This window comes from Sceloporus undulatus, chromosome 1 (genome assembly GCF_019175285.1).
Source record: "Sceloporus undulatus isolate JIND9_A2432 ecotype Alabama chromosome 1, SceUnd_v1.1, whole genome shotgun sequence".
Lineage (NCBI taxonomy): Eukaryota > Metazoa > Chordata > Lepidosauria > Squamata > Phrynosomatidae > Sceloporus > Sceloporus undulatus.
Window position 1 is genome coordinate 138,557,839 of NC_056522.1, and position 14,823 is coordinate 138,572,661.

General features: G+C 40.7%; 1 protein-coding gene across 1 annotated transcript in view; it reads left to right on the forward strand.

Annotated features, from left to right (window-relative positions):
• Positions 1-441: 441 nt before the first annotated feature.
• MYOM2 (myomesin 2) overlaps positions 442-14,823 on the forward strand; it is a 103,570-nt gene continuing 89,188 nt past the window's right edge. The window contains exons 1-3 of the mRNA XM_042446093.1: positions 442-575; positions 11,072-11,205; positions 14,738-14,823. Coding sequence (XP_042302027.1) covers positions 11,099-11,205; positions 14,738-14,823 — 193 coding nt within the window. The 5' untranslated portion in view covers positions 442-575; positions 11,072-11,098. The remainder of the gene's footprint in view (positions 576-11,071; positions 11,206-14,737) is intronic.

A 14,823-nucleotide genomic window follows, 5' to 3' on the forward strand; every position in this document is an offset into this window, starting at 1 on the left:
AATGTTTTTTTATAATCCAGGCAGCCCTTAAAGAGACTTTGGGGAGGATCAATTTACAGCTTGAGGCACCAGGGAAAGATCTTATGTCGGCACTAATAAGATTTTAAAACCTAATGACCCTTCCTTGTTCTATTTAGCTGTTATCATTGTGACTGTACTCTTTGTACACTATGCAGATTTTTTTTGTGAAAAAATAATATTTTCAATTTCATTCAATTTCTCCTTACAACAACAAAAACAACCAGAGCACCAGCAACAACAGGAAACATTTTAAAATATCCCAGTAGTTAGAGTATAAGGTTCATTCTGCCCCAACAAATGGGTTTCAGAAGATGATAACTTGGGAATGTTCATTTACTTAAACAGGACTTAAATGCTTATTAGACACATCTCTGGTGTGTGAGAGCAACTCAATTGATTCTATATATAGAGTCATAGCTATCCATAAATGGGAGGCAAGGGGCAGTAGCCTTCCTTTAGAGTTAGACATTATTTTTGTTTTCCTCAGCCCAGAGCTTGCTAAGCTGGGTAAAGCTGTTCCTCCCCTCTGCTTTGCCATATTGACATCTCATTAGGTAAGTAGAGGCTCATTTAAAAAAAGATCTATGCATTGTTTGGATTAGAAGAAAATACTGTTTTGGGGGAAAGTATGTTGTCTATTCTTACCTCTCCTGGGTGCAATGATCTGTATGATTTAATCTGGCAGGAATAATTAATTGTCATTTTTAACCATTCTTTTCCCTCTTTATTTTATATCCATTAATGTCACAGTCCTCTGTAGAGGCTGCTTACATCTCACTGAAGCCAATGGGATTTAAGGAGTTTAAGAACTGGAATCTAATGGTCCATCCCAGTTCCATTAAAATTAGTGAGAGCACAGCAGTGTGTGTGTGTGTTTAATATGGACAAAAGGGAGGAGACTGTTGGACTATAGACTTATTTATATGAAACCAAGAAAGAATATATTTTCCTTTATGTAAATGCACTAATGTTTATTAATTTCTTTTAAAAATAATTAATCATCTATCTTCATTTAGCATACAGCTATATTAGAGGTCATCTGGGAAAAGTTGCAACTTGTGTTTGTCTAGCAATCATTTTAAAGTAATGGGTAAAGAAAAAAGAGAACCAGTGTGGTTTGGACTAGGACTCTGGGAGCCTAGGGTTTCATTCCCCACTCAGCTATGGAGAACCACTGAGTGCATTCTCTGAAGATGCCAGCCACAGATGACCACATGGCCACATAGCCCAAAACCCCCACAAAAAACTATGGATGCTGACCATGAAAGCCTTCAACTTCCCACTGGGTGACCTTTTAGGCAACCCTCCCTCTGAATAAATCCTGCCAAGAAAACTTTGTGAAAGGTTCACCTTAAGTTGCTATAAGTTGGAAATGACTTGAATGACAACAAAGAAAAAAAGTTGATAAGTAAAACTTACTAGAATATTTTGATTTTAACTGAAGCCCTGCCTTTAAAAAAACGATTTCCCATTATTAATATTGCCTGTTGCTTAACTGCCAGGCATCTTTCTACAGCTTCTCAATATCTCTCCTTGCATTTCTGCTGGGAGACGGAGAGAAAAGATGTTAGATATGCCACTTCTGCACTTGAAATGATGCCTGCTAGAAAGTGAATGTGGGATCGGATGAACAGGGAAGGGCGTATGAGCCAAGGATAATGTCTTCATAAGGGATAGTAGAAGTTGGGATGGCTGGAACAGATTCCTTTCAGTTTCTTGCTTGCTTTACATTCTTTGTCCGTCAATGAAAAGCACAGGGAGTAGTCAAATATGGGGATGCACTAAAACAATGAACAAGAATGTCCATTGAAAATAGTGGGGTCTATCCACAAATTCACAGGGAACAGGAACAGCAGGATCTATGCAAGACAACTGGGATGACTCAGCCTTATTGACATCAATGAACTGACTACAAATGAGGAACAAAGAAAGTAGGGGTTGCCCATGTTTTGTAATAGATAAACATCTCTTTTGTTTCATTCCATCCCCTCAAAGTACATTTGGGATCTTCACATAAAACAAGATGTATCCCATAAACTCTCTCCTACCTAGTGGGGAATTGAATGGATGCAGTGGTGTAGTGGTTGGACTATGACTCTGGAGTCCAAAGTTTGAATTCCCACTTGGCCATCAAATCATACAGATATGTTAGAGGTCATCTGGGGAAAAAAGTAACTTGTGTTTGTCTAGCAGTCATTTTTAAGTAATGAACAAAGTAAAAAGAGAGCCAGTGTGGTTTGAGTGTTGGACTAGGACTCTGGGAGACCAGGGTTTGAATCCCCCTTCAGTCATCAAATCCCACTGGGGAACCTTGGGCAAGTCTTTCAGCCTCAGAAGAAAGCAGAGGCAACCCCCCCCCCCCGAACAATTATTGCCAAGAAAACACCATGATTGGTTTGCCTTAGAGTCGCCATAAGTTGGAAACAATGAACACACACAACAACAGCAACCACAAAGTTTTCAGATGAATAAGGAGCAATGAGTTTGTGAGCCCAAGTAGCCCCTGGGTTCCTGTTGAAACATATTAATGCAGCAGATTAAAATAATTATAATAAATAGCATTGGCTGAAAATGAATCCCAATAAGCTGAGGACTCTGTGATTAGATAGTTCTTGAACTAGGTAGATGAGGTGCCCTGGATGAGGCAGTATGTCCCCTGACAGTACAGTTTGTACTCTGTGACTACACCTCAAATCAGTGCTGTCACTGGAGACCCAAATGACCTCAGTAGCACTGAGAGATTATGATTGGTTATAGCTGATTTGCCAGCTATGACTGCCCCTGGACCTACATAACCCAGGGATGGTAGTCCATGATCTGATAACTCCCCATTTGGATTACTTCAGTATTATCTAATGTGATGCTTCCATAGAACAGTGCTAAACAAATTGATGGTCCATGGATCGGTGCCACCAGCTGCTTGTCCATAGAGTTCCCAGGAAAGAAACAGTTGTAACCAAAGGACACAAATATGGTGCCAGTCCCTGACATACTGGAAGAGAATAACTGCAGGTCCCATACATCAAACAGTTTAAGAAGCACAACCCTAGAATGGCATTGCAGAGGCTGCTGCTAGTGCAGAATTCTGTGGCCCACACATTGACGGAGGCAGCCAGATATGAGGATATAACAGTTTTGAAATATTGCCAGTGGTTGCCAGTAAGCTACCAGGTCTAATTAAAGGTATACATTCCTAAATTGCTTACTTAAGACCAGGGATTTAAGGCTTTTGGGGAGGTTTTACTTGTTATGCCCTGGATGAGTGTAGCCCACAGGGCAACTGTTTTTGGGAGAAAGGTGGCATAATAATGAAATAAATAAACGAACAATAACCATATGTGGCATGACCTTCTTGGTGGCAGCAATACACCTATGTACCCCCAGTGGAGATATGCTCATGCTGTTGTCTCTTAAGTATGCATTAAAATGTACTATATTTGCAAACTTTAGAGGGATAGGCAAGTACTTTAATTCCTTAGCTGCTGCTCCTTGCTTTCATTTTTTTTTTTTGGTATTTCAGTATAAAAGATAAATTTTGAGGGATTCAAAATTAATGGTGCAAAATCAATTAAGGACAGCTTTACTTTTGCACCATTCTTTTTGAATCACCCTGTATATCTGTGATTTTAAAATTATGATAGTAATGGTGGCATGTGTTGTTTGTCAGTCTGGGCTTTTTGTGAGGGAAGGTGAGATATACATACAATTAATAAAGAAGTTTCCTGTCAGTATCCATTCAGCACCATTGCAAATTATTGTAAGCTGTATATAAATTCTTCTATACTAGCCTTAAAATGAGATTTCCATTGCTTTTTGCAGTATGGAGAATGGATCCCAGAAAATGCTCATGATAATTCCTCCCAATGCCTCTTTATACCTTTTCTTTATACAGTACTTTATACAAAACGCCTCTTAATACTTTTCTTCATACAGCATATTTCTCTTTGGAAACAACTAACCAATAAAGTAATCAATTTTATTAATGAACTGACCATTACTTGGTATTAAAGAACTTAAAACCTATATAGGACAATGTGTTCAACAAGAGAAGGTTCTTTTGCATGCCAGTTCTGTGTTAAAATTCTGAACTAGGCTGGACTCAGACTTGGTCTTTGTCGTCAGGTTTAGCACTGATGGCAGGTCTGGGAAGAGGAGGTTGAAATCCTGATTCTTTCCATTTGGCAAAATGAATTCATATTCCATCACAAATATCCTGGGCATAACCACATTAATCACAGAGCTTTGTGGTGGCTTCCCCTAAGACCACCAAGCATGCTGGGGGGGGGATGTTTTGTTGTGTGCCTTCAAACCATTTCTAATTATGGCAACCCTAAGCTGAACTGAAATCATGATTCGGAGTCTTCTTGGCAAGATCTGTTAAAGTGTCTTTGCCATTGCCAATTGTCTTCCTCTGTGAGAACATGACTTGCCCAGGTCACCCAGTGGGTTTCTACAGCAGAGCAGAGATTTTAATCTTCGTTTTCTAGACTGCTTATTCAACTTAAACCATTATAATGCTCCAAGGAAAAACTCATAAATGGGACACTTGCATTGTATCTCTACTGGAAAAGGGACAGTCTTGGGATTCTTGTACCTTGCTTTTGCTCTAAAGAAACAAAAAGTGGACAATCCGTACAGATACACTGGCAAAACATTGGCGGGTTATAGACCGCCCATTTGGGGCGGTCTGGACCCGCCCCTTTCCCCGGAGTATCGGGGCTTCAGCGGCTACACCGGCAGCTGCTGAGGCCCCGATCCGCCGCTTTTCAGGCTGCGGGGAAAGCAGCAAAACCGCTTCCCGCAGCCTGAAAAGGGGTGTTGGCTTCAGCCCCAAGGAACGCGGCGGCGGGGAGGGGGAGAAAGGGCCGCTTGCCCTTTCTCCCTTGCTTGCTTGGCGCAGCCGTCTGAAGGCTGCGCCCAGCGAAGCAAAGCGGGTGGCGTGACCAGGAAGGAGCTCCGAAAACGGAGCTCCTTCCTGGTCCGCAGAAAGGGGCGCCCTAGGCACCCTGCTGCGGATTTGGACGTCACGCCCGCCGCCCCGTCTGAGTCAGCGCGGCCGTGACATCTCCCCGGTGGCAGCCATATGGAAGGGCCGCACCCGTTTAGTGCATGACGAGCACGCACGGTTTAGGGCGGTGCGGAAGCACTGCCCTTTTTGTAACCCTAGTGCGTGCTCTCACGCACTAAAACGCGGTCTGTAACGGTCATGACTGGTTTGCAATTCTGTTATGATCCCAGCCCTGCCCAGAATGCTGCTACCTAAGTAAAAGACAGTCCATATGTGGTCTGGCCCATTTACTACAAGCAGGTGCTTCTCATACAACTTTAGGCCTGGGCATTTAGAGTATGTACTCACACTTCAGCAGAAAAAGTTTCCAGTGGCTTACAAATTATTATTTTGGCATTTCCCAGCTCTCAGGCTTATGATCTAATAATTCATGACGACAAGGAAAAGGGAATGGCAGTGGGGAGGAGATTAAGAACCTTATCCCATCACAGAAGAAAGCCAAGATGCTGCAAGAGAGAAGTGGCTTTCTCCTTGCCTCTCTACATGCTGTTGTAGCACTTCTGTTTCCTTCCAGAGAGAGGGTCATAAACAGCATGCCTTTTTGCCAAATGGATTTTTCCAGCATGAACAAAAGATGTGCTTTTAGAACTGCTTCCCTCAGGAAGAAAACAGAAGTTCTTCTGGCATGCGAAAGACAACTAGAAATGCTTCTCTCCAGCATCCCTTTCCCAAATTGAATTCTAATTGAGGCAGCCAGGTCCTATCATATGGAATCCCACCGAAATTGCTGCACGATACAGCCCGGGTCCCCCGAGATGCTCTGGAGGCCATTTTGTAAAGCCGGAGCTTCTGTTTCTGAAAAGGGGCCGTCTGGGTGCGCTTTGACCTGAGCTGGATCTGGGTGGCGATTTCGGCAGCAATTTATGTATGTTAGGACCAGGCTGCCCCCTGAATTAGAATTCAGTTCAGGAAAGCTAAGATGTGATAGGGTACTGTGTCTCAGCTTTCTTTTGTGATAAGGCTTTCAGCACAGCATATACGATCTACTCTATCAAAATCTAGACATCAATGGCTTGAGTAATGTGCACTAGGACTAAAACAGGCTTAGAGAGTTCCCTGCTTGGATGCAATGAAATTAATATTGCTGTACATGATCTGCAGGGAACACACGCTTGGCAATAAGGAGGGCTTCAGCTGGGATGGCATTTGTCAGGATCCATGCCACTAGTCCTGAGATCTATTTCTATGTCTGGAATCCTGACCATGCATTGTATTATGCCAGAATTTGGCAATCCTTATTAAAGTCTAACAACTAAATCCCCTCTCCTATGCTTAATTATATTTATCCTATCTGTAAGTTAAAGCAGAATTTTCAAGAAAGTATAATTATGGTGCCTGAAAGACAGCATGGCATAGGGTTGGAGTGTTGAAGTATGACTTTGGGGACCAGGGTTTGGATCCCCACTTGGCCACAGAAACCCACTGGATGACTTGGGCAGTCACACTCTTCCGCCTAGAGGATGGCAAATGCAAACCCCTTCTGAACAAACCTTTCCAAGAAAACTACCCACTAGCTTCACCCTAGGAACACCATATGTCACACAGCAAACAAAAAATCATGGCAAATCATGGGAGAGAAAAAATGCAATATGGTGACTTCATCCTTTTGTAACATAACATGAAGTTTTCAAGGAACGACCTCCAAGTAGCTTCTTGATAAACAGAAAGTATGGCAAGTAAGTTCAGCTTTATGTCTCTAGGCTTGAGAGTATACCTTCAGATATGCAGAATCAGGGGGAGAGTTTAACAGGTTTTCTGTCATGCACAACAATTGCACAACTATGGCTAGTGGATTGCTGCAATGGATTAAACTGACTTTGTTTTAAAATTTCCAAAATCAATATATTCATTGCCATACCACCTGCTGTTCACGTGTCAGAGACATGTCTTTGACAAAGATTGTATATCTATAATATTCTTTTAAACCAAAATTTAAAGCAATATGCAATCTTCACTTTCCTTCATACGGAACAACTCTTGACTGCAAGCAACATGCAACAAAACAGTAACTCAGTGGTACTCCAGTTTTTTTCCTTGGGACCTCCTTTGCATTAACATATGGAGTTGCACTCTGCAGTTGATGTAGTTGAATAAAAATATTTTGTTTATTTTCATGTGGTATTTTCATTGACATTCATGTATATTCATATTTAATTTTACAAGGAAATATATTCAAATTAGACCAGTTTTATTTAAGTAATTCAATTTTAGTCAAGGCATGTGTAAATTTTACACATAAAAAAGTCTGGGAAAAGGGGAGATCTGTGCCTCCTTGAGCAGACCTGGGGGTCTGCTCACTGTTTGGAACCATTGTGGAAATAACTTGTGCTCAAGCTAATTAGAAATGGATAAATGTGAAATATCTTGAGGATCTAGATGGATTTGTTAGGCACTTATACTCATAGAGTCAGAGGTCTGAGAAATTCCATGCACTTTCTCTCCAGTCAATTTGTGCCTACAGTCAAATTATAAGAAAGCAATGGCCTCTATCTTTCCCTAGGGAAGACTAGGAATGACCTTGCAACAGCTCCTGTAGCTGTCCAGTGAATGTAGTTGGCAGCCTTTCCCTCATAAGAGATGCGATACCTATTAGATTCCCTCTTGCACTTCAATTTTTAGTGAGAACAAGACTCAAAAGCAGATGTGGAAGCTGGCTGGCCTAATGAAGAAGCTGGCCCAGGATTCTTTGAGACCTAAAAATGGCTTGAACCACAGCTGTAAACTGACTACCTTCAATGGGGAAAGTTGTCCATGCAAAATTGCTTTTGTAATGCAGCCTACAATAAAACTTTAAGACCCACTTAAAATTTCCGACAGATACAGGACATGAGAGAATTAGATATTATGACATTTTAAATTAATAACAGCTCAACAAAATAAATAGAAAAGATGGTCCTTTTTGAAAAATTATGAAGGATATAAAAGAAGCCAAAGTGGAGGTCTAAGCAATATAGATAAGTGATAATACTATTCTTGAGGAAGAGTGAATGTATTAATGTTACTTAATGTCAAGGTTATTTTTTTTCTGGTTTCTTTAGCTCTTCTTTTAGTTTATTTGAAATAAATGATCACTGTAATTAAGGTTAAAGAATGTATAGAGATGGAAATATGTAACACAAAGAAATCACAAGAAATCACATACTCATTTATAAATAGTTACTTTGGGCCTGAACAGACAGGTGAAAATAAAGCTGCTTCGGGTCACTTTGGAGGTATGCTGTTAAATGACACACATATTTTAGAGTCCAGAAGCTGTGCTAAAGCCGCACTCCAGCCCTTAGGAAAGGAGCGTGGCTTTGGCGCGCTTCTGGCCTCTTAGGACGCATGACTCATTTAAACAGCATACCTCCAAAATGACCTGAGCAGCTTTATTTTGGCTGACTGTTCAGGCCCTTTATAACTTTTCTCTTTTTTCGGAAAGTAGCTAGTATAAGTTAATGACCTAGAGGTTCAGTGGTCAAACTTTTATCGTTCCATCTAATGAAAATCTACAGGAAGTACATCAAAGTGGACTTGATGATATACCAGTCAATATTATGTTAGTATTTGTTTGACCCAAAATATTTAGAATCGTAAATATGTTTTCAATGTAAGTTTAAATGTAAAATATTATATATATAGATAAAAAAAAAACACAAAAAAAAAATTATATATATATATATTATATATATATATATATTATAATATATATATTTAAAAAGGAGTATTTTATCTGTGAGCTGTTATACCTTGAGCACCAAAGAGGACCCTGCACTGAGGAGGGGATTGAACCTGAGGAACTTTAGGCCCATTCCTTCTCTATGATTCTATGAATGTGGTATGAAACAAATTCTATAAAGACAATTGGCCCTCTGCTTCAGGCTGCAAAATGTTCTGGGCCAGCTCTGCCGTTGTTTCTATCAGTTTGAGTTGCCTGATTTTAAAAATTTATATGGATGCTCCAGTCAAACATAATATGAAAAAAATAATTACCCTCAACCACTAATGCTGTTAAATTTCCCTGTTTAGGATATCTGAATGACAGCATAACCCAAAACCCAAAATGGGCCTTTGTGATTCAAAAATAGTTTGTGATAGAATGAAATAGCCTTGGAATGTTATTTTAAAGGAGAGAAGTGTTTGAAATGACATGGGCGGGATACAAACCGCCGCTTTGCGGCGTCCCCCGCCCGCCACCATTTGCTCCGTGGGGAGCCGCAGCAGCCAAACCGCGCGACTCCCGCGCGGAGCAAAAAAAAGTCATGCTTTCTGCGGAGCTCTATGAGTGCGAGGTGCCGCAGGCCATTCGCGACGTCATAAGCGCCCGACACGTCTGGACGCTATGTGTCCAGTACGTAAGATGGCGGCGCCCATGTGGAAGGGGCACCCCATCTTGTACGTACTGTATACTACTAGGGTTAGGGGGGTGCGGAAGCAACGCCCCTTCCTAACCCTAGTACGTATAAAGTACGTATATGGCGGTGTATCCGCCATGGTTCATAGGGAACACACAGATAACATCAGGAATTGGAATTGGCGTTCTGTAACTCTGTATCCCGAAAGGACGCTGTTACTATGTAGAGGAGTCCACAAAGTGACTGATGTACATTGGGAATGATGCACAATGGGAACAATGTGCATTGATTCCATTGTGCATTGGGATACCTTTGTCATTCACTAATAGGGTTTCCTAGTGGCTCTGTGTAGCTAAGTAAATGTACAGTTATGCAATGTACTCTGTGAGAGAGGATGTTGACACTTATCATTTAACCACACACAAGTTATGTGTAGCATGGTCCTCTTGGATGGGGAATTGCTTGTAATGAATACTTTCACCTCAAGAGGTGTTCATTTATTTGTCTCAGAGACCAACGAGGCTCTATATCTTCCTGACATGTGTGCAGAGCAAATTTGTAATGTACTAATCAAGCAGTGACTCTGCTAGGGTAGAAATATGGTCAAGTTTCAGAACTGCAGTTTACATTCTCAGTGACTGAGAGTGCCACTCTCTTTATAAATGCTTGTCCTTCTGAACCATGTATTGACATTTGAAGGTTGCTATACGTTTTGTGCTCTGTTAGATGTTGTTTTTTTTTACAAAGACTGTACTCTAAAGGGACTGAGGCCAGAAGCCTTTACACAGAAGAAAGACTAGCCACCAGTAAATCTACACATGGTTCATCATATTCAACAACCCCTTTAACCTCACTTTTTAGAATCTTTCCCTCACCCATGTGTTGTATACTCCCCACAAATTCTCAGACAATACTTCATGCACTGGATGAAGTGGACTGTAGGCCTTGAAAGCTGATGGCATAATAAATTTGTTAGTCAGAAAGGTACACCAGACTTTACTGTTTGCTACATGACAAGCCCTATTTTGTATTGAATTGATGCATGGATAAGTTCTGTCTTAATGACATGTTTAATGTTCACTTGCTCTGATCCACTTTAACTGAAGTTGCAATAATGTTGTACTAAAACCATGGAATGGACAACTAGTTTTCACTTCTTTTCTTTTTAGTAAAACATAGGGTGTTGCCTATGTATGTTTTAAAAGTAAACCCCTGACAACTGCAGTTGTTAGGTAGACAGTTCTACAGACTATAACATCAGGCTGTAATCACAAATCACTTACTACAGAGCAAATTTTATATCAGCTCATTGAAGATAGTAAATGTTGAGTGTGTGTGTGTGTGTGTGTGTGTGTGTGTGTGTGTAAACAATGACATGTTCAGGGCGATGTCAAAAGGCTTCAAAATTATACAATGCACACTGTAGAACAGGTGAAATATATGTGTGATTAAAATATATGTCTCCTAATGAGTATTCCTAAGTAATCCAGGTTTGTCTCATACTAATTTCCACTACTTTATCTGACTGAGCAGATGACAAAGCCAAAAATACTTATATTGGTGGCACAGCCCATTTCAGAAGAAGGGTGTTAAGAGAAACAGTAGAGTGAAATGGAAGTCCTGGTTATTTTCACTGTTTAATTTACAGGAACAGTGAGAAGAAGCAGGTTCCAACATGTCATCTAAGAGAGTGCCATTCTATCAAAGGAGACACAAGCATTTTGACCAGTCCTATCACAACATTCAGACAAGATATTTGCTTCAGGAATATTCAGCAAGGAGGTAAGTTCCCTAGTTTGCATTCCCATAGGAAAATGACACAGCCTGGTCCAACTTTTGACCAATGAAGCCAAAGCAAATGAAATCTGTTAACTCACTTGGATATGCAAAACACGATATACAATGGTGGAGTAAAATGGGGTCTCTTATACAATGTCAAAATCAAGGTTTGCTTTTGGAATTAAAATATCCCATGATAGGTTCATCTTAGGGTTGCCATAAGTTGGAAATGACTTGAAGGCAGAAAACAAGAACATCTGTGGACAGTTGAATCTGTGGATGCTCAATCCATGGATACAGAGGGCCAACTGTATTGCCGAGACAGACATTGGCAAGCTGCAGTACATGGCCAATAAGCTAGATTTTTCTTGAGGAGCTAAGAAACTATGCATATCCTGTGCTATGGTTTAGTCCTATGATTAACATATGCAGTCATGCAACAATCTATAGATCTGATTTGAAGGATTCCAGTGCTCATGTGTCAGTATTTGATTTTTACTGCATAACATGGTGCAGAGGTTCTTTAAAGTGTATATGTGTCCAGTCTTCCTGATTTAAAATGTGATCATAAGGTTGCTAACAAGCAAAACTTGAATGTCACATGAGGGCACATGCTGAAAAGGATCAGATACTATGATGGAGGGGACCAAAGCTCAGAATACTATGGAGGATGGCTCCCAGAATCCCCCAGCAAGCTGTTTGGCTGTGGGAGGGGAGTTGACAGTTGTAATCCAATAAACAAATAAGAAACATTTTGTATGCATTGCCTGTGGGTGCAGTGTTAGAATGATTACTGAAGGGTCCTCAAACAGTATCAGTTTCCATTCTCTTCTGTCAGAAGTATCCCTTTTAGCAAGTATGACTGAGCAGTGGCATCACTAGGGTTAGTGTCACCCAGTGCGGTAACTTATGGTGTCAGCTTCCCATTGACTTCCTCCTATACCACACCATACAGAAGCCTTAGCAATGCTTTCTGTGTGAATGTTAGTGATGAATAATAATTCCTGTATATCACTGAATATAATAGAAATAGTTGTGACATAAACAACTAGCAAAATTAAAATTATACCTTCAGATTACAATATCACAACACAGCCTAAGTATGTTTACATGCCCATAGTTTCATGTGGTTAAAATAAAAATTTGGTAAGATATGATGTTTTTCAAAAAAATTGAAAAATAATTTAATTAAAAGTTTTTTAAAATAACATTTATTTATTTATTTATTTTTTAAAAAAGTTGGGGCCTCTCCTTTCTCTTCCCGCTGAGCTTCACCCCACTTATGCCATCTCTTCGTTGTTTTAATGAGACACAGATAAATGCCACAGCCCACTTCTGCACAAAGACAGATGTTTGGGGACCAGTGGTGTCACTTAAACTTTGGGTGTCACTGGGTGCAGTATGCACCTCTCCTAGTGATGCTTCTGGGACAGCGATGGGCAACCATCCACAAACATAGGTTATTGCTTAAATTGTCACAGACAAATAAACTGCAGTTATCAATTAATGAAACTAAAACAGGCACATAGGGTTGCATCCTACAATCCTTTTGCACATTTGCTCAAAAATAGTCTGTCTGAGTACAGTGAGCTGTATGACTGCCAAATATGTGCAGGATTGTGCTGTCAGAATAGCAACCTTACTTCTCTGCCAGTTTTCATTTTCTAGAAAATTCTGTTTGATCCTACACAACCAGATTCTTTCCCTTTCCCCATACAGCATGTCCAACATGTACACAGATCTTAAACATTTTGCTTAAACATATTTCTAAGTTGGTTATAATGAGTGGGAAGTGGACATTCCAAATGCAACTTATCTCATATTCAAATATAAACTTTGGAATATCGTCAAGTCTTTATAGGGATTCAGCAAGAGTCAGCTTTTTAATAAGTTTGAGTGGCAAAATAGATGTTTTTCTAGGCAATGAAACTCACGTTGCATTTTATCAACCATAAAATATGTGTTTTTTAATCTGTCGGAGCCCTTTAAAAATAAAATATATGTCACTGAGTTTGGTGTCAAAACCTAGTTTTCATATCACTGAAGAATACTAATAAATGTTCATGTGAATTTCCTCCTTACTGTGTTCATCTTTGCATCTGCAATAAGAATCTAGTTCAGTTAATTTATGTCTGAGGCATGCAGTGTGACTGCCAGAGGGAACTCATACAAAAATACATCTTGCACTGTGAAAACTAGAAATCAGGAAGAAGGCAGGCAGGATGGATGAGATCCTACACTGGAAAGACAACCAGGTCTTCCAGCTTGGCTCCTATGCCTTGAGATAGGCACCAAGTGCACTGGTCTGTATGGCACCAGAATCACAGTAGAAACATCTGGAGCTTGGAAAACTACCTTTTTGGACTGCTGCTTCCAGAATCTCCCAGCAACAAGGCCACTGGCTAGGTTGGTTGGGGAATCTGAGAAGTTGTTGCCCCCAGACATAATGTTCTCAAACTCTGGGAACACCTTCATTAGTTGCATAGCTGTCTGACAGTGTCTGAAGCATTTCCAAAACCTGCCTTTAACAAGTAGTTAAGCAGCCCCAGAGAAGACAGCTGGAGTCAACCTGATTTTCTATGAGCTGGGCATATTTTATTTGTAACAAGCTTTGCACTGTTTAAACCCCTACCTACTGCCTGCAATTGTGTAATCTACAGAGATAGGATGTTTCAGTCAGAACAAGGTTGAAAATGATGAAGGGTTTCATTAAAGGTTAATTTCAGAGGTCTGTTGCATCTAAGGAAGGCTTTTCCACCTACAATCAGAGGTGCATCTATAATGTAGTAATAATGGAGTTTGATACCACTTTAATTGCCATGGCTACATCCTGCAAAAACCTGGGATTTGTAGATTTGTGAGGCACCAGAACTCTTTGGTAGAGAAGGCTGAAGACCTTGTAAAACTACAAACCCCAGGATTCCATAGGATAGAGCTACTGCACTTAAAATGGTGTCAAAAAACATTATTTCTATAGTGCCGATGTACCCTGGGAAAGTTCACATTAATCCCCAGGCTCTGAAACCTGTTACAGACGGGCGGCTAGTATGTGCTTGGCACGTACTAGGGTTAGAAAGGGGTGTCCTTACCGGATGCCCCTAACCCTAGTACGTGCCAAGCGCGTACAAAATGGCGGTGCCCGTTCTACACGGCAAAGCCATCTTGACATCGCGGACGCCTAGCGTCCACACATCATGCAGCGGAAATGACATCATGAGTGCACCATTGGCGATTTGCGGTGCCATTTCCGCAGTGCAAAAAGAAGCTGCATTTTGAAGCTTCTTTTTCGTTGCATCTGGGAATCATGCGGTTTGTCCGCTGTGGTTCCCGAATGCAGCAACCAGCGGCGCCGGCAGACCGCCCTTTTTGGGCGGTCTGTAAAGTGCCTGAAATTCCTCAGTTTGCCTTCAGGGTCTGTCTAAAGTACACCACCCTTTGATGTACACAAATAATCCAAAAGATAGATTTCCTTTGTGCAGAAAGTTGTATAAAGATCTTGCACTGCATTGCTGTTCTTTCTGCTTTGCATTTGAAGGGCTGCTTCTAGACAGGCTGCTTCCTACCAGACATCTTCTGACTTGGGAAAGACAACATGTGTACTTTGTGCCAGGAGACAGCATG